Consider the following 25262-nt stretch of genomic DNA (forward strand, 5'->3'; position numbering starts at 1 on the left):
TTTCTATTAGAAAAAAAGGAGACATAGCTGTTGCTGATATTATAATCTACTCTGCTAGGGAAAGGGATCTGATAGGTAAATAACCCCCTCCCCCCCCCCCCCCCCCGACAAAAGGAGGGTGGACCTGTGAATTCACCCTTGTCCGTTCATCTGTCCGCACTTTTCCCAATAACTACGCCTTGGAATTTTAAAAAATTTTGCACAAACATTAAACATATGAGTAAAAAAAATAACAGAACAGATTTTCCAGGAAAACTCCGGATATTCATATTAAAACCCCTTTTTTCTATTTATTTAAAAAGAAAATACAACTTTCTTATATATGGGACATGGAATTGCACTCATCTGCAAAAGATCAAGCTAATTTGCATATTATTAAAGATTCATTTTAATTAATTCCCTATTAGTTTTTGTCCGGTTTTCTTATGGGATAGTCATCTTTAGTTATTACGTGTAATTATTTTCATGCAGATATTCTACATGATTTATACTTGTGTAATATTTGCGTAAAAAGACAAACCTCTTTCTATATATATTATGTATGTGTATATATTTGTTTAAAAACTTTTCTTATCAAACTCCTCTGTCAGTTTTTGATTTACAGACATGAAACTTAATATAGAGGATATTTGAACCCATGCAAAACTTTATATTTGAGTTTTGACCGGAGAAAATCAGTGCAAAAATGTGAAAATTAAAGAAATGGAATTTGCCAGGTGAAAGTCGAACGACAGCATTACAAATATGCATGCGTAACGTAATAGCTATTGGTTCATGTTTTAATTTTTAGCCTTGCAGCAAACATGTCTTCATAACTCAGGCATTAACGTCAAAGGAAAAAGTAAATCGTAAGCTTAACGTTTTTGGTTTCGATTTTCAGTGGTGGGACACAAGTCATTTTCTTTTTTTTTACCTTTTTAAATCATTGCTATATATTAAGTCCAATATGATCTAATATAAAAGCGAAAATGTATGTATGTTCGCTTTTTGTGTATGTCTGTAAAAGGCTTTTTTCGCTGGACTTTTCGGTCGGCTCATTCCTTCTTAAAACTTTTTATATCACGTCTAAATGATAATATCTATGAGTTACGAACGGGGGTCGCCTGTCTATTTAATTTGCTCGACTTTCATGTGCTATTTTTTCCAGATTTTTAGAGCATCCCGTGTATATTTCACTTTTCAGTATAAAACAAGCAAAAACTGGCTTGCAGCCGCGTCATGTTTCAAGGTCAAGCATCACACGACTTAAGGTTCTCGCACCTGTTAATTTCATTTTATAAACGTTAAATTAAGAGGTTTTTCATTCCTCTTCTCTCATGGCTGAGATGGCTAGGTCCCAGGGTTTTTTTCCATTTCGTTTCCATCTCCACGGCAAAGGTTCGGGGTTCAAGCCTACTTTCCTACTAAAACTTTTTTTTTCTTTTACACCTCCAAAGACCTGACCAACATTTTTTTTTTTTAAATAGGGTTGTTTTGATCACCCTCCCACAACACACACTTACAAACACCCGGGCCACGCCGGGTACCCCCCGCTAGTCTATAATATAAATCTCACCTGTCTGTTTAAATGTATGTATCTATGTATGTTTGTATGTCTGCCTAAAACTTTAACAGACATGTCAGAACTAGACGAAACTGGTATTGTTTTAAACCTCAAACTTTTGGCCAAAAAATATCGAAAAATTGGCCAAAAACATTAATTCCTTCACCCTTATTGGGGCAGTTTTCTACAAGGAGGGGGTTGCTTTTTTCGCCGATATTTTCGAAAGTCATCCACTTTCTTCGATTGACTAGCCTTAATTTTGATGTTCGTCACTTCTGGTTTTGCAATGGAAGCAACAGCAAAGACATCACTTTTTTTTTTTTTTTTAATGTTTTTCTCCTCCTTCACGGTATGGGTTCAAGCCTGCCTGCCTGCCTACTATCATTTTTTTTTTTTTTTTTCCTCAACACACACTTCCAAACACCCAGGCAACGCCGGGCACTCAGGCTAGTATAATGATAAATACGAAATCTGCATTAATGAAAATATCATATTTAAACATATTTTACGATCGGGCAATGCCAGGCAGCCTGTTAGTATATATATATATATATATATATATATATATATATATATATATATATATATATATATGTTTATATTTATTTATTTATTCATTTATTTATTATTAAATATTTTTTATGCGCGTAAAAAAGTATTTAATAATAAAAATAAATAAAATACGTCCCATAAAAAATAAGGGCGATCTATTCATATACATATGAATAACAATAAGAGCTTATAGGTCTTTAAAAAAAACCGCTAAGTTAGTGGGAAAAAAATAAAAACAGCATTTCGAAGTTGTTAATATTGCTAAAAAATGCCAATAACAAAATATATATACACACACATATATATATATATATATATATATATATATATATATATATATATATATATATATATGCACACAAATAAATACACATTGTTCTTTACTATATTGTGGGAGATTGCGTTGATTATCATATCCATTCATATATGTGAAGGACTCAAGGTCATGATCCCTCCGCGCCAGGCTATCCAACATAGTCACAGAACTTTCTGATCTTGCAGTTGTTTTCTGAGAGATTGAGACATTCTTTCGAAAAAATATTTATTTTTTAATTTTCCCTTAATACGTTTGCTGCCTTTTTATCTCAAACCATTTTATTTTTGTTTCCAACGCTTTTTCTTTCATAAATTTAATGAGAAGGAAAAGAAAACTAAACTTATTTGCACCTGCAAAGTTTGCAATTATTTAATTAACATTTTCTTCACTTTCTAAACCGTACTTAATTTTGCGAATATATATTTTCTTTGAATTAATTACACCCGGAAGATTTTGAGGTTGTAAAATATTATCTAAGAATAATAAACAGATTCGAGTTAAATGCCTCAGCTTTAAAAAAAAAAGAAAAAACTTTATGTAATCTACAAAATAATTTGGTTAATTTTAATTTTGATTCATTAATTAAACAGATTTTTGAAGATGATATTAAATATACTTAAAAAGGTTAAAACAAACAAACAAACAAAAAACAAACAAACAAACAAAAAAAACAAAAAAAAACAGTATATCAATAAAAGACACAGTTAAGTTAGAGTTGGAAGTAAATTATGGGGTGTAAAAGTCTAATTATGAGTGAATGTTACCAAAAACCAAAAAGATCATCAATGATTTTAGTGTTGAAAAAAAAACAAACAGTATATCATGTTTGACGGCTTTTAGAAATTGATTTTCAAATTAATTTATCTCTGGCCAAGTTTTTATTTATTCCTCTTTCTCATAAAACCATTCTTATCACTCCACCTCTATGGTTTCTTTGGCCTTCTCTTGCCAACCAAATCTGCTAACCTAAACTTTTCTACATCTATTAACCCAAATCCTATCGTTGATTCTGTCAGAATGAGAAATTTGAACGTTGGACTTTCAGAAAAGGTGCTATCAATGGTTTGAAATGTTTCTCACATTAAAGGAAACAAACTTTGTCTTGGAAGTATTGTCTTACTGACCATCCGCTTTTGGTCTGTAGGTCATTTAAATGCCTCGGAATTTTAGAATAACAACACAAAATAAAACAAAACAAAGAATAATGTACGTTATCTTTAAATTAATTTGGTTAATTTTAACTTGGATGCATTAAACAGATTTTTGACAACGGTATTAAATTATTAAAAAACAAAACAAAAAAACCCAAAAAACAGTATCAATGAAAGACCTAATTGTTAAGTTTAAGACTGCATATTAAGAATAGAATGTAGTGTCATCGTGAATAAACCCATCTCAAACGCAATTGCATCGGGAAACGTTAGTTATGAAGTATAATATAAGTTCAAATATCAATCCGTGTGGCTCATCAATGTGGATCTTTCTTCTCCGATTAAATTAAATATTTGTCCAATAATGCCATACGAGTTAATTTTCCTGAGTAGACTTTCATGTCAAACTTTGTTAAAAGCCATGGACATATCTAGGACTACCGCTCTGGACTCACCTGCTTTATCCATTGTGTTGTACAGACATTCAGGGATGACCATTAGGATATCTGCAGTAAAATGAGATTACCTAAATCCATATGGTTTGTTAGAAAAAAAAAAATTTAACATCTTCAAAGTGAGGAACTATCGCTAGATTGATTAAGGATTCAAAAGATTTTAGCAAAAAGTGTGAGGAGAGACTTACGAGGCAATAATTTTCCGGATTAATTCTTTTGCCAGAGTTCTTGAAAACTGATACCACAGAGGCAATTTCCCAGCTAACAGGGAAACGAGATTCTGTGAGGAGTTTGTTACAAGTTTGGATAGAAAAAGAATGAGTGCACTCAATCCTTCAAAAATGAAAAGCAAATGCATTCTGTATGTTTGTACAAATATGCATGCGAAATAACGTCTCAGTTGGTGAAGTTAAGACAAAGAAAACGTCTCAAACAGAGCAGTTAAAAACGTATCAATCGGTATCCAAAAATAAATTTATAAATTAAACACCTCGTTATGGAAATTGAGTAAAGGAGTTATTTCTTAATTCATTTTAGATGATAACAGATCGAGGGGGTTGTCAAACTTGCTATTTTCTTTTTTCCTTAAACGCTGAAAATTATATCATCTGGTAGATTTTTTATTTGCTAAATTTTATGCTAAGACAACTGTGTGCTGTTCGTGAAAAATGAATAAACATTTTGCTAAAAATAAATAAATAAATAAAAACAGTCAGCTGCCATTTCGAGAAGAACAGATATAAAACAAAGGCTGAAGAGAGTCCAATGTTTCTCGACCATCAACTGGTCTCCTTGTATTGGATTTGAAACTGGCGGTACCAATGTTTTTCTGGACTTCTGTAAAAAAAAATTATATATATATATATATATATATAAGTAAGAATGTGTGTGTGTGTGTGAGAAAACTTCTCAACCTATATACTTAACAAATTTTTGATCTACAGACTTGAAATTTGCTATATAGGGTATTCAGACATCCAAGAAAAAAGTGTTGGTAAGGGGTCAAAATTGATATATTGGTCATTGGATTTTTATCTGTTTGCTGTTTGATGAATGCGAATGCACAAATCATTCACATTGTTAAGAATATGTAGGTTTGAAAACATTTTTTAAAGATTGTGTTAAACTTGCCTAATGGTTACTGTACTTGACTCGCTGTCTTTAGGTGTCAGTTTCGATCTCAGCTCAAGAATTTTTTTTTTATTTAGAAAAGACATAAAACTCGCATGATGATGTCTAAGTTTCTTTTTCAATTTTTTTTTTTTTTAAGGAATTTAACATTACATTTAATAAACCAGGCAACGCTGGGTACATATGCTAGTAATGTATATATATATATATATATATATATATATATATATATATATATATATATAATCACACTCCTTTTCAATCTTTTCCTCTCAAACATTGGGGTTAAATAGTATTACTGCATGCAATCATATAACCTTTTTTTTTTTTAAGAGAGCTATACCAATTGTTTTTATTCTTTCATTTTTCCAGTACCTTCAATTGTTAATAAATAGAACAAACACAAAAGCTATAAATAAATAAAATAAGTAGGAAGAATAGACTGAAACTATGGGTGGCTTGGTCAGCAATAGCTTAATCCCAAAAACCGAGGAATATTTTAATATGTACGTTGTGTGATTAAAATATATAGGAAAAGTTTTTTGGGAAACAAACCATATTAACTCAGCTTTAGTTTAATGCTGCATTTGATGTTGATTGGTGTGATTCTGAAAATTGTCTTTGACCAAATTTTTTCACAGAAAAGCTATCAAGGTAAAGAATTCACTCCTTGTCAATTTCTTATATTTATAAGTAGTGTTGGGACGATTAAAGGAATCAAGAAAATCAGAACTTTTTTTTAAAGTATTGGAATCTGAACAAATTTATGACTATTTTCCGATACCAGAAACGATTCTTGTAATTGTTTATTATTTTTTATTTTTTTATTACATTTTCACCCCAAACAAGGAACATTGCCACTTTGTTGTAGGGGGCTACTATCAGGGACATAAGCATCAGGGGTACTCTGTAGGAAGTTGGGCAGCAAGATGTTGGTTCACGTTGCACTTGAACTTCTGCATGTCAGTACAGTCAGGGAAGCAGGGACCCAGAAGGGAATTCCAAAGTCTAGCTATTCTGGGGAAGAAACTACTGAAGTAGAAGGATCTCTTGCATCTAGGGATCTCTGCTGTGAAGGGGTGGGATTTAGCTGCTTGTCAGGTTTGTCGGGGGGTATTTACGTCGTGGGGGCACAAGTGCTTGCAGTTCGTCAGAGCATTCTCCGTTAAAGTACTTGTAGAACAGGCAAAGGGATGCAACATTTCGTCGATGGGACAGAGGCTGAAGTTTAGCTGACAGTTCAGGACCTATCATTTGGTTTGTTTTTATTTAAAACTTTATTTTCATTACTGCTGCTAAAGATAAAATGGTGAATGTGTATTGGTTTTAAGTTACAACAAAATAAAAAGTATAAATCACACACACAAGTGTATTTTTACGGTAATCTAAAGAAAAACAACTCTATACCTAAATATTTAGTGATTTTCAAATTAATTGTATCTGCAACGGGAAAACTTTGAAATCGGCCTATCACCAATATATATACACATTAGTGATGGGACGATTCCAATATTTTTTCCCGATTTCGATACAATTACCGATTCTTTACTGAATTCTCGATTCCAATTTACAAATCTCTAAATATTTAATATAAAAAAAATTGCCCTCGATTATTGTAAAAAGACATGTTAAATGTACATATATTTTCTCAAATGTAAAAACGTGTGTGTGTGTGTGTGGTGGGTGATCTATAGATTTTAGTTTTACTGATTGTTTAAAATCAATAAATATTTATTATTTTATTATTATTACTACCAGCAGTGGAAAATCTTGTTTTAAGCAAAATCAAATTACCAAAAAAAAAAAAAAAAAAAAAAAAAATGTTTAAGGAATCGTTTTTGGCATCGGAAAATATTCATTAATTTTCTCGATACCGATTCCAATACCTCAGAAAGCTTCGATTTTTTTCCAATTTGCGATTTCGATTAATCATCTTAACATTAATATATTTGGTTTATAAATAATGAAAGAAATTTGGGGATTTTATTTTGATTGAAATAAAAGTGACATTTTTTTTTGTCTCTCTTTTCAGAGTGTGTCATTAGGTTGATTTATATTTTAAGAAAGTGACACATGACATTACTCTGCCTCTGTATGTCTTTCTTCACCCACCTCTCTCCCTCTCTTTCTTTCTCGCTATCTCTTTCTCTCTCTCAAATGTGTTTGGGTAGTTAAGCTTACCAAGTAAATGAATGTGATTGAAAGGGCTTCACCCCGGGGTTAGTTTTGATGTAAAAAAAAAAAAATATGATTTCCAATTTATTTATTTACAGACATTGTCTTCTTTCCAATTTCTATTTTGATAACCATAGTCGCAAGTCAACCATTTTTGCTGGAGTCACGGGTTTTACTCTTTAAAATATCACTCCAGAGTTGGAAGTCAGACTTATTTTTATTTTTATGGGTAGAAAATAGAAGTTAGAATTACACAATCTTTGAAGAAGATCAATGTTAGTTTTTTTTTTTTAATTTTATACTCAGACTTCTGTTAGCCAATTCCCTTTTTTAGTGTGTGTTTCCATGTTGTTAAAAAGAAAAAAAAATGTAATGCACTTTAATTTCTTTACAAACATAATTGTTCCTGCCCAGAATATTTTTTACATAAGACAATCTTTCTTTTCTGCAGCAAATGTTAATTACAAATGGAAGCCATTTTTTTTTTTTTTTTTTATCAGTAGCAAGTTTCAATATTATTACAGAATCACATATACTGATACATTCTTTCGTTTTTAATAATATGAGATGGCTGTTATGAATATCCATATTCCGTTCTGAATGGCCATTTCATTTTCGTTAGCGTCGATCCTATGTTGTTAAGAAGAAAAACAAAATTGTAATTTGCTTTAATTATATTTTATTCTTTATTGGAATCCTTTGAGTTGAATAATTTGTATATTTTATTTATTTGCGGACTGCTATCCACATTTTCATAGTTGTAGTAGTTGTTTCACCACGTTTCAGCCAACTATTCCTTTGGCCTTCTTCAGGTGATTAATCTCAATGGGATAAGGATGTTGAGTCTATTACCTGCATCCTCAGTAATTACTGGCATCTGCAGTTGTTGTCTCACCACGTTTTGGCCAGTGATTCAATGCGTCTATCCACTGTGCTACAGGCCCTGAAGCAGGCCAGAAATTTAGTTGGTCAAAACGTGGTAAGACAACAAAACTATGGACGGCAATAATTACTGAGGATAAAGTTAAGAGACGCAGCATTTCTATACCGTTGCTGTTAACCACCTGAAGAAGGCCAGAGGAATAGTTGGCCGAAACGTAGTGAAACAGCAAATATGAAGATGAGGATAACAGTTTGCTTTAATTACTTTGAAAATACAAATTATTGCTGGCCAAAATATTTCTTGCAGGTTAGGGTTAGGGTATCTTTCTTTTCTGCAGCAAACATCAATTACAGATGAAAGAAGCCATTTTTTTTTTTTTTTAATCTCGGCAGCAGATTTTTATTAGAGAATTGTAATACTGATGCATTTTCGCGTTTATTAATCTATATATTAATACCGTAGTATTTTTAACGTATGTACATGTGTCACGCTTTCCAGATTATAAATTATTCAATTTATTAAAAAAAAAGGAGGATAGGAGGTGATGATATACTTCAACTAAATTGGTATACAAATACGCTAATTTAATGTTCGTAGCATGTTATCACCTATCCTCCCTTTTAATAAATAGGATCTCCCGATCACCAAAGACGCAATGTAAAAAATTAAAATAACTTATCTACATCACGAGAAATGCCGGGTGTCTTTAATATTTTTATCAAAGTTTTGTATAAAGAAAATATTTACTTAATCTCCAAGCCACACATTTCTTTTCATTCCGAGAATGTCAATGTTAAAACTTAACCTGATTTGTTTCCGATAAATGGCCTATTTCTTCCCTTTTTTTTAGCAACGAAAATGTATTGGGACTTCAAGTGTGCATAATGACGGTCCTCTGTTTCTGCCTAGCAACCATTTGCCAGAATAATTCCCCTATTGTGTCATTGCTTAAACACCCTATTTATCTGCAACTCTAAAACAGACATTTATTATCAAGACCGTTTCCACTTGTTGTCCCCCCCCCACCGTTTTTTTTTTATATATATTTACACCTGTTCAGCACTAAAGAAGTCTCTTCCTTCTCAACGCAAACAATTTAAAACTTTTGTCAAATTTCTTATTTCACGTCCTTATCTACAATGATAAAAACAAAATCCTAAAGAATGTCATTATTGTCGACAGATGGCAACTCTTTTCTCTGTCGTCTGCTCGACTTTAACCTTTCTTCTAGGCTCTTATTACTCACTTAAAAAAACAAAAACAAAAAAAAAACATTGAGAGATTTTAATATAACTCTGACTACCCGATGTTGCCTAGGATTCATTAATTTTGCTTTAGGTTAAAAGATTTTTATATATATTATTTTTTATTGGAATTCTGCGAGATGATTCAAATAAAACATATAATACCATTCAGTACGAACCCGACAGTGGAAGACCAGATAAGAATGAAAAACTTGGATTTATAAGACCAAATAATCCAGTCTGGATTGCCATTTAGGACCTGTGGCACAGTGGATAGAGACGTTGAATCTATGGTTCCAGAGAAGCATTGTCTGAAGATAGTGGTTTCAGTCCCACCCAAAGTAGGCCAGAAGATTAGTTGGCCAAAACGTGGTGAGACGACAACTATGGAAGGCAGTAATTACTGAAGATACAATTACGAGACTCCGCATTCCTATCCTGTCGTGATTAATCATCTGAAGAAAGCCAGAGGAATAGGGAATAGTTTGTCGAAACGTGGTGAAACAACCATGAAGATGAGGATAACAGCCGCAAATAAATTAAGGTTTTTTGTTACACATTTCCAAAATTACAAAGAAAAAAAATATTTTTGTTTTATTATTTGATAATCAATAAAATTTGCATAAAGCATAAAGTAAAAAAAAAAATGTAAGTTACGTAGAGACGAGTGACATATGCAAACACATGCAAAGTAATCAATGTTATTTAATATCGAAAAGAGATGCAAAGAAAAAAATGTTCCATCATAACTGAAATAATTCAAGAGATATTATTTTAAGTAGCAAAGATTTATCCCCCCTTGCATTGCTTGAGGCATTATTAAAAATTGTGATTGTAACACTCTTTCTGACCAGACCTTTTTTTTCCCACAAACAAACTGAACATTCTAAAAGGAAGACAAAGAAAAAATGGCTACGCAGAATCAAATCGTCAAATACGGTCTAAAATCTAAAATCTGGCAAGATAACTTTATATATTAGATTTTTACATTTTGCCTAAATGCTTTTTTTCATTTCTAACAGATTTTCTTTTTTTTTTTTTTTTTTTTTTTTTTCAAAATAATTAAAAACATGTTTTATGGAAAAATTTCAGATGTGAAAAATAAATTCTGTGTGTGTGTGTGTGTGTGTGTGTGTGTGTGTGTGTGTGTGTAATTTTCAGTTACAGACTAAATAGTATTACTTACCATGTTGATATTTCATTTTGTTTATAATGGTTTTTTATTCATCTGTTTTATCAACTTCAACTATTCAACCCATAGATAAAGTGACAGTAGCAAAAGTAAAAAGTAAGGGGTGGGTGGGTCAGCAACGCACAACTGAAAGAGAGTGAAAATGATAGAAAGTGAATAAAAAATGAATCGCTTGGTGAGTTGATGCAAATTAGACTTAGGAACCACCGCACCCTGCAACGCATGAGGCAGTCAAAGTAAACCATCATTTTCGGTCTGAAGCCAGATCCATGGCGACCCTCCAGTTTCTTCTCATTGCAATCAAATCTCTTTTGATTATTTGCTTCAGTTCATTTTTGGTCTTTTTTCTTCTTTTTTCCACCAAGGGTCCATTGGAGCACTTGGTTGGCAATTCTCTCTGGGGTCAATCCTAGGATATGTCTGAGCCAACTTAGACGTTCTTTGCAGATTATTGACCTGTTGGTTAATGTTGTTTCTGATTAGAACAGAGCGATTGAAATGGGTCCTTTTTTTTTTTTTTTTTTTTTTTTTAAACAAAACTCAATCCCAAGACTAAGAAATATTTTAGCATGTATTTGGTATAATTAAAATATATAGGGCAAAAAATAAAAGCATAATGGAAACAGCCATTGATTAACTTATCTTTATTATAATAATATATGTATATGTTATTTAACAGGAAAATTTGACGTCTGGGAATAAGAATGTCTTACTGTCCCTTGCCCATAGTGTAACATGGCCATTAATTTTTAACTGTGTTGTTATATTTCAAACCTTTCAGACCCACACACTGTCTGGCACCGTCACAAAGAAACAAATAAAAAAAAAAAGGAAATAAATAAAAATCTGACTCAAAATTTTTTTAAAATGCAAATGAAAGCATTTATTTGTGGTTCTTCCAAAATGACGCATTTCATTATCTTGCAAGAGTCTTTTTGCGCATACGTGTCTCTGTCCCTGTCACCTTATATCAGCCAGTGCTTTCTTGCCCTCGGCTTCACACGTCCATCTTCCCCAGTGCGCACTTTGTTTCTCTTGCACGACCACGTGCTGTCCTTTTTTACATTTTATTTTTGTCCTCTTTTTCTTCCCATGACGTCAGCGTGTGCACACGTCAATTTGCATATGTTTTAACGGCTGCTGCTACTACTAATAATTTTGCTAGCCAGCTATCCTACAGCTGCTACTGATTTTCTCACACGCACCCATACGTGCCATGTTACCAAAAGAGTACACTGCTTCATTACAATAGCCGTATGTTGCCATTTTTAATATTTTTATATATTTTCAATTTTTCGAGTGGTGCTCAAGAATGTGCTCAACATTGATGAGGCGAGTGGGGCTGTAATTAAAGTGGCATTGAAATAAATTTTGGTAATCTTATACTCTTTTAATTCACTCGAGGCACAACTCGTTTTCTCCAAGAATCAATGAAGACCATTCTGCACTCCTACCCTAGATCTTGAATACCTTATGAATATTTTAGTTTTAATTTCTATAATTTTTAATTCATAAATAAAATAAAACCGTATTTATTTTTTATGGAGTCAAACATGAACGTGTATAATGTAAGATGTGGAAAATATTGGTTGTAAAAAAAAAAAAAAATTGCATATTTTAGATTTATTAAATTTTGGTGAGCTTTTCTTCACCAGGGTGTCCCAAACTGGGATTCCCTGAGTGAGGCTTTGGGGCTCTAGAAGTCCTTTTTTTAAAAAAGACCAATTGCTTTATATGAAAAAAGTAAATTGGAAAATGACTGCAGAGATTTAATTATTGATCTTTTTTACAGGAAAGCGATATGATACATGGTGTAAAGAGATACACAACGTGAAAGGTGTGAGGAGTTTCAGAATGGTTCATGAAAAAGAAAATAAAAAATAAATTAACAAAACATGCAACAATTTTTTATTAATCAAAAACAAGAAAAATGGTTGTAAACAAACATTATCGTTAGTTAGTGTTAAAATTTGGAATTAATATTTTTCATATTTATTTTAGAAATTATGTTGTTAGTGCGCCGTGAAAAACCTTTGCTGTGCTCAGGGGTTCCATAGTGTCCTGAAGTTTGGTAAATCCTGGTCTTCATGACTTGTTCTTTTGAAGTGACTAAATTACAGTCTCAGAACTAATCACAGGTCTTCATTACTGTCTCCTGACTTAAGCCCTCAAAGGTTCTGGCAATCTGGACTTTTTAGTTTGCCGTCATTCACCATTCGTGTTACATCTGGAGCTGTTGATGCTTCGTTCTACTATGCCCCACACGAAGAAGAAATAGGGTTAGGGTTGCAGTAAGGCAAGCTGAGAGGCCAGATGTTAGAGTAAGATTTATTTGAAGTACACGCGCACACACACACACACACACACACACACACACACACACACACACACACACACACACACACACACACACACACACAATCATAAAGCATTGAACAAATGAATGAGAATCTCTTGAAAAAGAAAAATCGCTTCACATTTGCACGGCTCTTTACATATTACATACATTGTTTGAAATTATTGAAGTATATATATATATATATATATATATATATATATATATATATATATATATATATATATATCTCACATATAAAGTTATCTTGTCAGATTTTCAAAATCAGACCGATATAGCAATCTCTCTGACATATCAATACTTGATTCAGACTAGCCTAAATTTTTTATTGTTTCTTCTTACCACTACATTATTGACACAAATAAATTTTATTTCGCTTTAGGTTTTTCGTAAAAATACTTATGCTGCCTAGGAAAACTATTAAGGTGGAAACGCTTTCTTTTATTCACCAAAACAGAATAAAAAGAAATTATAGCGCAATTATAATAAGTTATCTCCCTTGACTACTTCAAGCATAAATACATAAATTAAATTATGTAACTCTACTACATTTTAGTATCAGTAGTAGAGGCTAATTTTAGATATCCCTTTATTTGATTGGTCTGCCTTTGTAAATATTTTCTTTTTAATTTAAACAATTTAACAATGGGTGGCTTAAGGAATCACATACTTTTGTCCATTTTTATATATATATATATATATATATATATATATATATATATATATTAGTTATCCAGATATGTGCTTTGTTGTTACTGCAGATCATCAGCATGGCTAATTATAATGAGATTTCAAACCATGTTATATATGAGGGTTGTTCCAAAAGTGAAGTCTCCTATTTTTTAACTCAAAAAGCTAAAGAGCTACAAAGATGGGAGTGGTACTATTAAAACGAGTTATCTTTTATGCCCTAGATTTTATTTTTCTACATAGTCACCACCATTCTCAATGCACTTTTACCAAGAATTCATCTCTGCTTCCGATGCACATCCATTAAAAGGGTTACTTTCTTAGAGTTTCGCGCTGTCAATATCTGCAGCAGAGATATGAAACTTTCAGGTTCTCAATGCATATAAGTTCAGTCATCATAACAATGCAATTTGCAATCTTCTCTTATCCATTCGAACAAAAAAAAAGGAGGCATTACTTTTGGACGCCCATCGTATATAAATTGAAGTTCGTTAATGGAGGAAATTACAGAGTTGTTGAGCGTTTAGAAAAGCATAAAATTAAAACTAATCTGAAAGAGTGATGATGATGTTTGTGAGGTGAGGGGGGTGGAGATCATTAGATTTTGTCTTTTCTGAAGATGAAGGTGTCAATGGTGAAGGTGATGACTTGCTGGCGGGAGAATGGAGCAATAAACACCGTAATATGCATGCGTGCAGAAAATTAACAGAATAAAAAAAAAAAGATAAAACTTTGAAGAAATGCCATCAGAGTTCCTCATATATATATATATATATATATATATATATAGAGAGAGAGAGAGAGAGAGAGAGAGAGTAAAAGAGAGAGGAAGATGAATGTGTGCGCATGCGTCATCCATTGAGCTCAGATTAGATTCTTTGAATCGAATAAAGTTAGTTTGCAAAGGTAGTTAATTAAAAAAAAAAAAAAGAAGCCAAATTAATCTCTTTCTCTTCGCTGTCATTCCCTTTTCTCCCCCCCCCCTTTCATCTGCTGCTTAAATGTCCTTTTGTTAATTTAAATAATGGACTCTTCCTATTTGGAGGTTTATAGTTTTACTAGCAGACCGTTCAGCGTTGCCCAGTCGTAAAATACACTTAAATATGATATTTTGATTCATGCAGATTTCGTATTTATTAATATAGAATCAAATCTTTATTATTATATTGTACCCAATATATAGTAGTGATTTCAAAAGTTAAAAAAAAAAAAAAAAAAAAAAAAAACTAATTATTAGCTAGAATTGAAACCAAAGCATAAATCACTCCAGCTTTCCGTCGGATCTAAATCCATACACATATAAATATAACACGTAAAAAAAAACTTTAAAAGAAAAGGTTGTTTCACCTGTAAGGGTACATTAGCACATGTGTAGAGAGGCACTTTAAGTCGACTTACGCCTGCTAAGTTCCAAGTCTTTTTCAATTTTGATCCCTTAGTAGTAATTTTTATGGGCTAAAAACCAAAGTGAATTTGTTCCACAGGTCCAAATCCCTTATATATCAAGTTTCAAGTTTGGTGACCAAAAAATTGACAGAGGAGTTTGATAGAGACCCTTCCTCAGACAGACAAGGTCACTTGTATATATATATATAAGTGATGGGATGATTCCAATTCTTTTTTTTTTTATTCCGATACAATTACTGATTCTGTACTAAATTTCCGAGTCTGATACAATTACCGATTCCGATTCTTTATAAATCACTAAATATTTAACTATAAAATTGTTATTTTTCTTGATTACCATAAAAAACATCTGTTAAATGTGCAGATATTTTCTCAAACGTGCCAATACACTTGTGAGGTGAGTAACCTTTAGATTTTAGTTTTACCGGTAGTTTAAAACCAATAAATATTTCTTGTTTTCTTATTGCTAACAGCATTGGAAGATATTGTTTTGAACAAAATCAAATTTAAAAAAATACAATTAAAAGAATCGTTTTTGGCACAAATTTTTTTCGATACTGATATATATATATATATATATATATATATATATATATATATATATATATATATATATATTTTTTCAGTAGAAATATATTTTATTATATATCAATCCTTATATAAGAAGCTCAATGTAATTACAGAGCAATATAGAGAATAAATGACAAAAAGTTATATTCCAAAATTCATGATATTGACCATCTTATAATGTGTTCCTTTAATTCAATTGACTTATACAATTCTTGACAGTATCTGTTTCGTAGCGCAAAATCAATCACTTAATTATTATATCAATCAGTGAATCTGATGAGTTAAGGGCAAAATAGATTCACTGATTGATATAATAATTAAGTGATTGATTTTGCGCTACGAAACAGATACTGTCAAGAATTGTATAAGTCAACTGAATTAAAGGAATAAATTATAAGATGGTCAACATCATGAATTTTGGAATATAACTTTTTGTCATTTATTCCCTCTCTCTCTCTCTCTCTCTCTCTCTATATATATATATATATATATATATATATATATATATTAGTGTTAGGATGATTAATCAGAATCGGAAAAATTGGTACTTTACTTTTAATGAAGATTCCATTTTTTTTTTTTTTCCAGTTCCTAATCCTCCTCCTACTACTACTACTATTTACTCACTGAAAGTTTTGCAGGAGTGATTATCAGGGATTTCTGACTGATAACAATAGGTGGTGTTCCCCAACATCTGAATGTCCTTCCATTTCTTTTACATGGCATTGCAAATCACTTTACATTTTCACAACAGCTTTTTACCATTGAGTTTGCATAGGTATTAATTTTCCTTGGAATTTGAGTGACAATAAGCCTCTTCAATATTCCAGTAGTCTTCATGTTTTTTCACTAGAGATCTGGATGGTGTTCTTTCTTCTTGCTCTTTCCATTCTCTTAGACCCTTCGTGACCATTTTCTGTACTACCAGCTCATGTTGAGGGGAAGGGGCAGATTATAGGATTTTTTAATCCATTGTATTTTGCTAGATAAAGGGCATAATCTGTTAATTTGTAATAATTTCGCTTCTACACAAATTCATTTGAAATGTACATTAATGTAATATCATAAAGTTATTTGACAAATGGATATTTGATTCTGACCAGTGATTTCTTCCCTTTTCATCCCTGCAGCATCTTTACACTCAAACCTAATTCAGTCTAGTTAAAAACAAACAAATGTTGTGACAGTATGCGAACGTACATATGCAAATGCATACAAAATGCGACATGATGTCACTGTATGGAAAAAGATTATAAAAAAACAAAAGAGATCACGTTAGATAAGACGATCACGTGGGAGACATCACAGCTGTAAATGAGAAGTCATGCGTGACAGGAGAATGAGGAAATAAATGTCGTTGTTGTATGAAAAAGTGAGTTTGAGTTATTCTTTCTCTTGGTCTCCTTTGTGACATAGACTGCTACAACGTGTTGGGTCCCATGTGTAAAGGTGTGTGTAACGTTATGCAGTGAATTATCTGCTTTGCATTTTAAATATCTTTTCTTCCATCTCATGACTTGCATATTAATTTTTGTGCTTAATATGCCTTCCACCACTTCGCATCTTCAGTTATGTCAAAGATTTAAAAGAAAAAAGAAGGGGTACTTCATGCCTCCTTGATGAACACTCGGTATTATAAGGTTAGAATCAAGTCTAAGTGTAGCAATGTAGAGAATGAAGTAGCGTCCTCCCTCCCTAAATCTGTGTAGTAGTAAAAAAAAAAACAAAACAAAAGCGAGCCTTTGCGCTGCCCTTGACCATGGCCGATCTATATATTTTCGTTTACCTCGGTGTCCATTTACTATTTTTCTATTTCGATGTTTCTTCCGTTTTATAGGATTCCATTTCAAGTCTCCAACTTCTCAACAATTGTCTACAAAAGATTGCTTTCACCATTTCAACCGAAATCCCATTCTTCTTCAAGAAAGCTCTTCGTTTTATCCTGAACCTCTCAAGTCTTCTCGTTGTGTTTTCGCGTTCCTTGAGCAGACTCCAACATCTGCTCTTTTCTTTGAATACATTTTTGTTGGTCGCCACTTGATGCAACAATTGAAGAAGAATTGTTTTTGTTTTTCTTTTCTTGAAGAGTTACAATCTCACCTGCCTCTTATTATTGCTCTCTCTCTCTCTCTCTCTTTCTCTCTCTCTCTCTCTCTCTCTCTCTCCATTTCTGTCTGTCTCTCACTCTCACTCTCCGTCTCTTTTCATTTCTCTCTCTCTTTCTCTCTCTCTCTCTCTCTCACTCCACATCTCTCTTTCCCACTCCACATCTCTCTCAATCCACATCTCTCTCTCTCTCTCCCACTCCACCTCTCTCTCACTCCATCTCTCTCTCATTCCAGTTCTCTCACTCTCTTAAGTATTAACTGCATTAAGGATTGAACTTCTATCCTCTAGCAAAGTATCACCTAAAACTACATTTTCCAAATTTATGCCAACGGTCCTTGCGAATAAGATTTACCAGAAGAAGGCCAAAGGTTACATCGACCAAAACATTGTGAAAATAACACTCAAGATGAGAACAGTAGTCCAAAGAATCCAAATAATACAAATTACTTAGAGTTAACTACTACTACTCCTCCTCCTCCTCCTCCTCCTCCTCATTGTTATCAGTCATGTTATCATCTTATTTCTCTTGGTCAGGATTCTGACGTTTTCTAGCAGCCTATAATCCCAATATGCAAGCTTGGTTGTCTTGACGATTGAGTCTGTTCAAAGTCTAAGATCCTAGTTTACATTCAATGCATTAAAATTTTCTTGAGTTTTCCAACTTTCCCTTGTTATTCCACCTCAAGCTGTCTGCATTTTACATCCAGGAGTCGCTTCTTTCAGAAAATACTTTGACCAGATTTGAATTATTTTTATATGCATGCTATCTAGAAAAAAAGGGGGTAGAAAAGAGGGGCCGTAATGCTGTATTCATCAATACAGAGTTAGTTCCCTACATTTGGAACAAATAATTTTATGAAAAAAATAAATAGATATTTAAAAAAAAACAAAAGACAAATTGCAAATAAAAATATTACCAGGCAATGCTAAATAAGGACAGCTAGCATTCTAAAATATTTGAAATTAGTTTGAAATTAAGAGGGGGGAAAAAATGATTTTCACTTTTTTAGTTTTGTAAGAATTTTTCAGACGATTCTTTAAATGATTTGTTAAACATGTCTTGACAAAACCATTTTTTTCTTTTTTTATAGAATTCGCACAGAGAAGAATGGGGGAGCTTGGTGTCCAAAAAATGTGATCAGTAAGGATACATATGAATATTTACAGATAAATCTTGGAGAACTGTATGTTATAACAGATGTCGAAACTCAGGGTAGATTTGGTAATGGCAAGGTAAGTTATCTCCCTTGATTTTGATTTTGCAATTCGACAGTTTGGACATTATTGGATTATTTCTTTTATTTATTATTACTTTATTATCTGTGACAAATTTTAATGTCTTTTCCGTATTTACACTCTTCTTGTCCAATTTAAGATGATATTTTGTCAAAACTTAAAACTGAACAAAAGAAAATGAGACCAGTGATGGTATTATAATTATTATTTTTATGCTAAATATTACTTTTATATAACTTAGATTTATGAATTTGAAATATAAAATAAAGTGAGCATACAGGTGAAAGTGATAAGTGTTACCTGCTATCACTTTGGTGTTTTAGATGTCAGTCGAGAAATGAAAAGAAAATATTTTATTAATATCTGATGAGAACAATTTACGAAGATTAAATAAAAGGCTCAGTTAAAAATTCTTTATAGCTTTCCATATTTGGCATAAGGATTCCCAACTTTGAAAAGATGCACCTGAAGAATATTGGAGATTACATCTGAAACGTGAATATAACAATCGAGTTGAGAATAGTAATCCAAATGACTGCAATATAAAAGATTTTAAAAAATCATTTGCAATTATTTTATCGACAATATTTGGATTTTTAATGATAGTATGTTTCTGAAATTTGGAGATGAGGATTGGTAATTCGTATTATTTGTATTACTGTTCTTCGTGTATATCTTATCAAACTTGGGAATATTACTGCACGGAATCTTGAATGGAACACTTTATTTAATTCATGGGAGTAGCATTCTCTCTTTCCGTCAGCCATGACTGGGTAGAAGTCCTAAGTAATTTGCAATTGTATTTTCCGTCGCCCACAACGAGGACTGAACCTTCAACCTCCAGAAATGTGACTTTATAACTGAATTTATTCAAGTACTTTATCCACTGCATCACGGTCCTTGTAGACAAAAAGATTCCCGGGTTCAGCAAAATGCACCTGAAGAAGGTTGGAGGTTACATCGGCTGAAATGTTGTGAGAATAACATTCAAGATGAGAACAATAAAAAAAAAAAAAACAAAAAAAACGGCCATGTCAGACATGCAGTCTGTTGGCAATATGTATCCCTTTGCAAGCACAGCTTTGCCTCACATGAAAGATACTGTAATTGTGCCCCTTTATATGGAAATCACTCCAGACAAGGCATAAAGCCACTTGATGTAAGGAGCTACATAAAATAAAATACTTCAAGGGAAAATAACTTGCCAACAACAAGTGTTAGATGGAATAGATTCTGACCCAAAAACAGCAATTCTTCCCCCTTTGTCAGAAACATAGTTCATGGAATGTGAGGACTAAAGGACAAAATTAGGGAAGCGAGTTATGACGCTGCCGAAAGTAAACCCAAGATCCACATTTTACTCTGCTTAAAATGCTCGAAATTGCAGTTTTTATCCTTTCAATTTGATAAACGGCCTTTATTCAAAACGTTTCTGCACACTTTCAAACGATACATCGATACATCGATTTCAAAAGTAAAAAAAGAAACACAAATCACATCTGACCAAAGTTTTAGGTTTCCCTTGAATTCAAGAATAGCAATTTCAGAAAACTCCATACGTTTCAATTAAACCTAGTATAAGTTTAAATTTACCATCAAAAAGAATAATCATATTTAAGTTGACATGACAGTACAAATTGCGATCCATATCCTGGGTTTGTCACGTCTGATGTAAAATTCATAGTTAGTTTATTCAAGCTTCTCTCTTTACACCATCAACACTCTGATCCACATCTGGCATCAATTGAAATGAATGGCTCTCGTCTTCAGGAGGCCTCAAGTTTTGACAAGCTTCTGGGCTTGACAATTACTCTTGATCTTAAATGGAACACGTACATCAAATCTGTTGCCAGGGCCGCTAGAAAAATGCTGGGATCTTTCTATCGATCCAGTAGATATCTCACTGCTCATGCAATTCTCTATCTATATAAGAGCCAGGTACGTCCAAGGATGGAGTACTGTTGCCATATCTGGGCAGGAGCGGCTAGGAAGAACTTATCCTGCCTTGATAGGGTTCAAAATAGACTTCGTAGTAGCCTCATAGGAGATGTCCTTTTCTCTTCGCTGCAACCGCTATCTCACAGAAGAGATGTTGCGAGCTTGTCTCTGATGTATCGTTATTTTCATGGAAAGTGTTCGACTGAGCTTCAGTCTATGGTCCCCCCTCGCCAAACTTTCAAAAGAAACACTCGTCTAGCTGAAAAAACTATCAATAATTCCCCCCACTCTTTATCTGTGCCTAAACCTAATCGTAGATTCCATGAACAAAGCTTCTTTCTTAGAACTGCACACCTGTGGAATTGTCTTACGCTTTCCTGCTTTCCGGCTGACTACAATATGGTTGTCTTCAAGTCTAACGTAAACAAGTTCTTGATGAGCCGTTCCATATAAGTTAACAAATTTACTGAATTTTCATTACTAATGATTACTATATTTCCCAATTTCTACTGTACACTCTTTAACCCTTATCCTTGAGTGGCCTCTTGGCCTTGATAATGTGGTGATGCCTGTGTAAAAAAAAAAAAATCTTTACATACTTTTTTATCTTGTGTTTTGTTGAATTTTGATGTTTTGTTTTAGTAAATAAATTGTTGTGTGCACTCCTCATGGTAACAATTTTTTAATGTAAATCGCTCCAGACAAGGCATGAAGCCATTTGATGTAAAGAGTTAAAAAAAATATATATATTTCAAGGTCAAAAACTCGCCAACGATAAGTGTTATGTGCATAGATTCTGCTCCAGAAAACAGCAAATTTCCCCCCCTTGTCAGAAACAATGAGTTCTAAAGGACAAAATGATTTGTATCAGCTTCAGGAAATCCTGAGTTTGGCACATTTGTATTGTTGAAACTTCCTAGTCAATATATTCTTCGTAATACATTTGTATTGTTGAAACTTCCTAGTCAATATATTCTTCGTAATACATTTGTATTGTTGAAACTTCCTAGTCAATATATTCTTCGTAATACATTTGTATTGTTGAAACTTCCTAGTCAATATATTCTTCGTAATACATTTGTATTGTTGAAACTTCCTAGTCAATATATTCTTCGTTATATACTTTTTGTCTCACGTTTAGTTGAATTGTGATTTTTTTTTTATTTGTTTGGTTTTTTTTTTAAAATAAAAAGCTTGAAAATAGTTTCGTTATCATGTGATCGGTGGTTCTAAGCTGAGGATGATGATGATGAGTCTGACATCTGTAAATGTTTCTTCGTCTTGTTTTTTTAACTGTCACCGGGCCTGGTTGATTTCAGTCTCTTCTTTTCGGTTTTATTCCACGTTTACTTATTTATTTGTTCTTGTCAAAGCAACGATTCACTTTGTGTTGCCGTTTTCCAAGAATTGAAAGGTTGGTGCCAAGAAATTTACTCAAACAACCATTTATCTCTCAAAGCGCTTATCACTCAATTCTTCTTTTTGACACCCCCCCCTTATTTTTCTTAAATCTATTTTTATTTACCTTCACAACTTGGTATTATTTTTTTTTTTTTTTTACATGGGGATCACCACTTATCAAGGCCCGGAAGCAACTCGGGGATAAGGGTTATTTTGTGTACAATAATCAATGGTATAATATCGTAGTAATAGTTGGTATTGGAGATTTAATGAAGTGTCTTACTTAAGGGAGCGATTAATTAGGAATTTGTTTATGTTGGACTTGAAGACGTCCAAGTTGCAGCCAGGTGGGAAACGGAAGAGAATTCCACAGGCGTGCACTTCTCAGAAAAAAAGCTATGTTCATGGAATCTACATTTTGATTTAGGCACAGATAAAGTGTGAAGGAAATTACTGACAGTGGTTTTAGTTAGACGGGTAGTTATCATGAAGGATTGGCAAGGGGGGACCAGAGATTGGAGTTCAGACGAGCACTTGCCATGGAAATAACGATAAAATAAAGACAGGCTCGCAACGTCTCTTCTGTGGGAGAGAGGTTGCAGGGAAGAGAAGAGAGCATCCCCTACCAAGCCACGAAGTCTATTTTGTACTTTGTCAAAGCAGGATAGGCTGTTTTTTGAAGTTCCAGCCCAGATGTGGCAGCAGTATTCCATCTTTGGACGTACTTGGCTTTTATAGAGATAGAGAATTGCATCAGTAGTGAGATATCTTTTGGAGCAGTAGAAGGATCCCACCATTTTCCCAGCGGTCCGGGCAACAGACTTGATATACGTGTTCCATTTCAGATCAGGAGTAAAGGTCAAACCCAGAAGCTTGTCAAAACATGAAGCCTCCCCAAGACGAGAGCCATCCATTTCAATTGATGCTAGATGAGGAACAGAGCTTTGATGATGTAACGTTAGGAGCTTGGTTTTAGATGCATTAAAAGTAACCAGCCATCTCTTCCCCCACTGAACCACACGCTCTAGATCAAAGGAGAGGGAATCAGCGAGAGCTTTGTCATTTACAGCCTTTGATGTGTTGCCATAGATGGTCGTGTCATCAGCATAGATGTCAACGAATGATTTAAGTATGTGTTTAGGGAGATCATTGATGTAGACCAAGAAGAGAGTTGGGCCCAGGATTGACCCCTGAGGGACTCCAGCATTATTACTGTGGGCCTCTGATTGCTGCCCATCAACCACTACTCTTATGAACCCATCAGAGAGAAATGGTTTAATTATTGAGAAAACATTTCCAGTTATACCATACCCGGAAATCTTGTGAAGTAGACCCTTATGTCAAACCTTATCGAAGGCCTTTGATATGTCGAGAGCAATTGCCCTAGAAAGGAAGCCTTTGTCGAGAGATTCACTAATCCTATGAGATATAACTGTTAGCACATCAGCTGTAGATCTAGCAGAACGGAAACTATATTGCATGTCACTAAGGAGGTTATTTCTATTGAGGTGGTTGACTACTTCTTTATTTAATATGGATTCCAGTAACTTACTCATGGCACACAAGAGACTTATTCTTACTTATCATCAAGGTAGATCGATTTTTTTTTAGTGTAACACTCTCTCTCTTTCTCTCTCTCTCCCCCTCTCTCTACAGTTTGTTCAAGCATTAAAATAACGCAATATTTTGAAGGTCAGTAGATGATTCTTGAAGATATTCCTTTTGCCAAAATTTAGACTACCGGAACCAAAAAAAAAAAAACGAAAAGTAAATTAGGTCCAAAAGGTTAATTTTTTAAAGAATCTTATGGATGTTTCGAGTTGAATAATGCACCCAGAAACTATACCTTTTTGGGTAGCATATGTTTTCATTTTTTATAGAAAAAAAAATCTTTATTATTCAAAAATTTCAAGTGGGACCCTGTTGAGAAAATGCAATAAAATCTATGATTTTTAAACATATATATATATATATATATATATATATATATATTCTAAAGTAGAAAACAATATTCTCTTTTTTTTTTTTTCTGAAATCTCTAACCACAAAGACAAAAAAAAATAATTCGCAAGCAAAATCTGCAATTTTTGTCATTAAAATACGAAAGTACTCAGAATATTTTATATGTGCTGTAAGTTTGCTTGCAAAGGGCTGCATGCGGCACTCAGTTTGCATATTTGGCATAAGCACCACTCCCACCTCGATTCGTCTCACGTCTTCTGCCAAAATGGACACTCTCAATAAGTCTATTGCCATCTATCCATTCCTTTGTCCTTTTTCTAGACATTTTGTTTGGCTTCTCTTAGACATTATTGTGATGTGGAGGAGCTCCATTTAACTTGCTTGATTGTTGTTTCTTTTGATTTTTTAAAAAGATATTTTTTGTTTAGACATTTAGTGTAGCTCTGAAAAGCAATTTGTTTCACTCTCACACCATTTTTACTTTTTCTTTCATTTATACTTCCCCTTTTCTTCTTTTTCCCTTTGCTTTGCCTTCTCCTCATGCCCCTCCTCATCGTCCTCATACCTCTCCTCCCTCTTTCTCTTCTTCCTTCCCCTCTTATTTCCTCTCTTCCTTCTTCCTCTTTCTGTCTTTCTGCATCTCTGTTCCTTCCTTCCTCTTTCTTCCTTCCACTCTTTCCTCTTCTTCTCCCCTTTTTCTTCTTCCACCCTTTTCCATTATTAGCACCTACTTTTTTTCTTTCTTTCTCTTAATATCATTTTTTTTTTTTTTTTTTTTACAACTCGCCTTATTCACCCAGCGTTGTCCTGGTGATGGTAGGTGAGAATGCTTAGAGACACAAAAAAAAAAGAAAAAAAAAAAAAAGATACAAATACAATTTTTAAAAAAAGTTTTAGGTTTCTCCTTTTGTCATATTATTTTTTTTTATTTCAGTAAAAATTCGATTAATA

The 25262-nt window shown here is 33.1% G+C and overlaps 1 protein-coding gene across 4 annotated transcripts in view; it reads left to right on the top strand.

Annotated features, from left to right (window-relative positions):
- LOC145254751 (discoidin domain-containing receptor 2-like) overlaps window positions 1-25262 on the top strand; it is a 546415-nt gene that overhangs the window by 294932 nt on the left and 226221 nt on the right. For all 4 annotated transcript variants that reach the window (XM_080113491.1, XM_080113493.1, XM_080113492.1 and 1 more), the window contains exon 3: window positions 18866-19007. In XM_080113491.1, the coding sequence (XP_079969617.1) occupies window positions 18866-19007 (142 nt within the window). The remainder of the gene's footprint in view (window positions 1-18865; window positions 19008-25262) is intronic.

The sequence above is a fragment of the Euprymna scolopes genome, chromosome 30, assembly GCF_053919585.1.
Source record: "Euprymna scolopes isolate OS-2025 chromosome 30, ASM5391958v1, whole genome shotgun sequence".
In the NCBI taxonomy this organism is placed as follows: Eukaryota; Metazoa; Mollusca; class Cephalopoda; order Sepiida; family Sepiolidae; genus Euprymna; species Euprymna scolopes.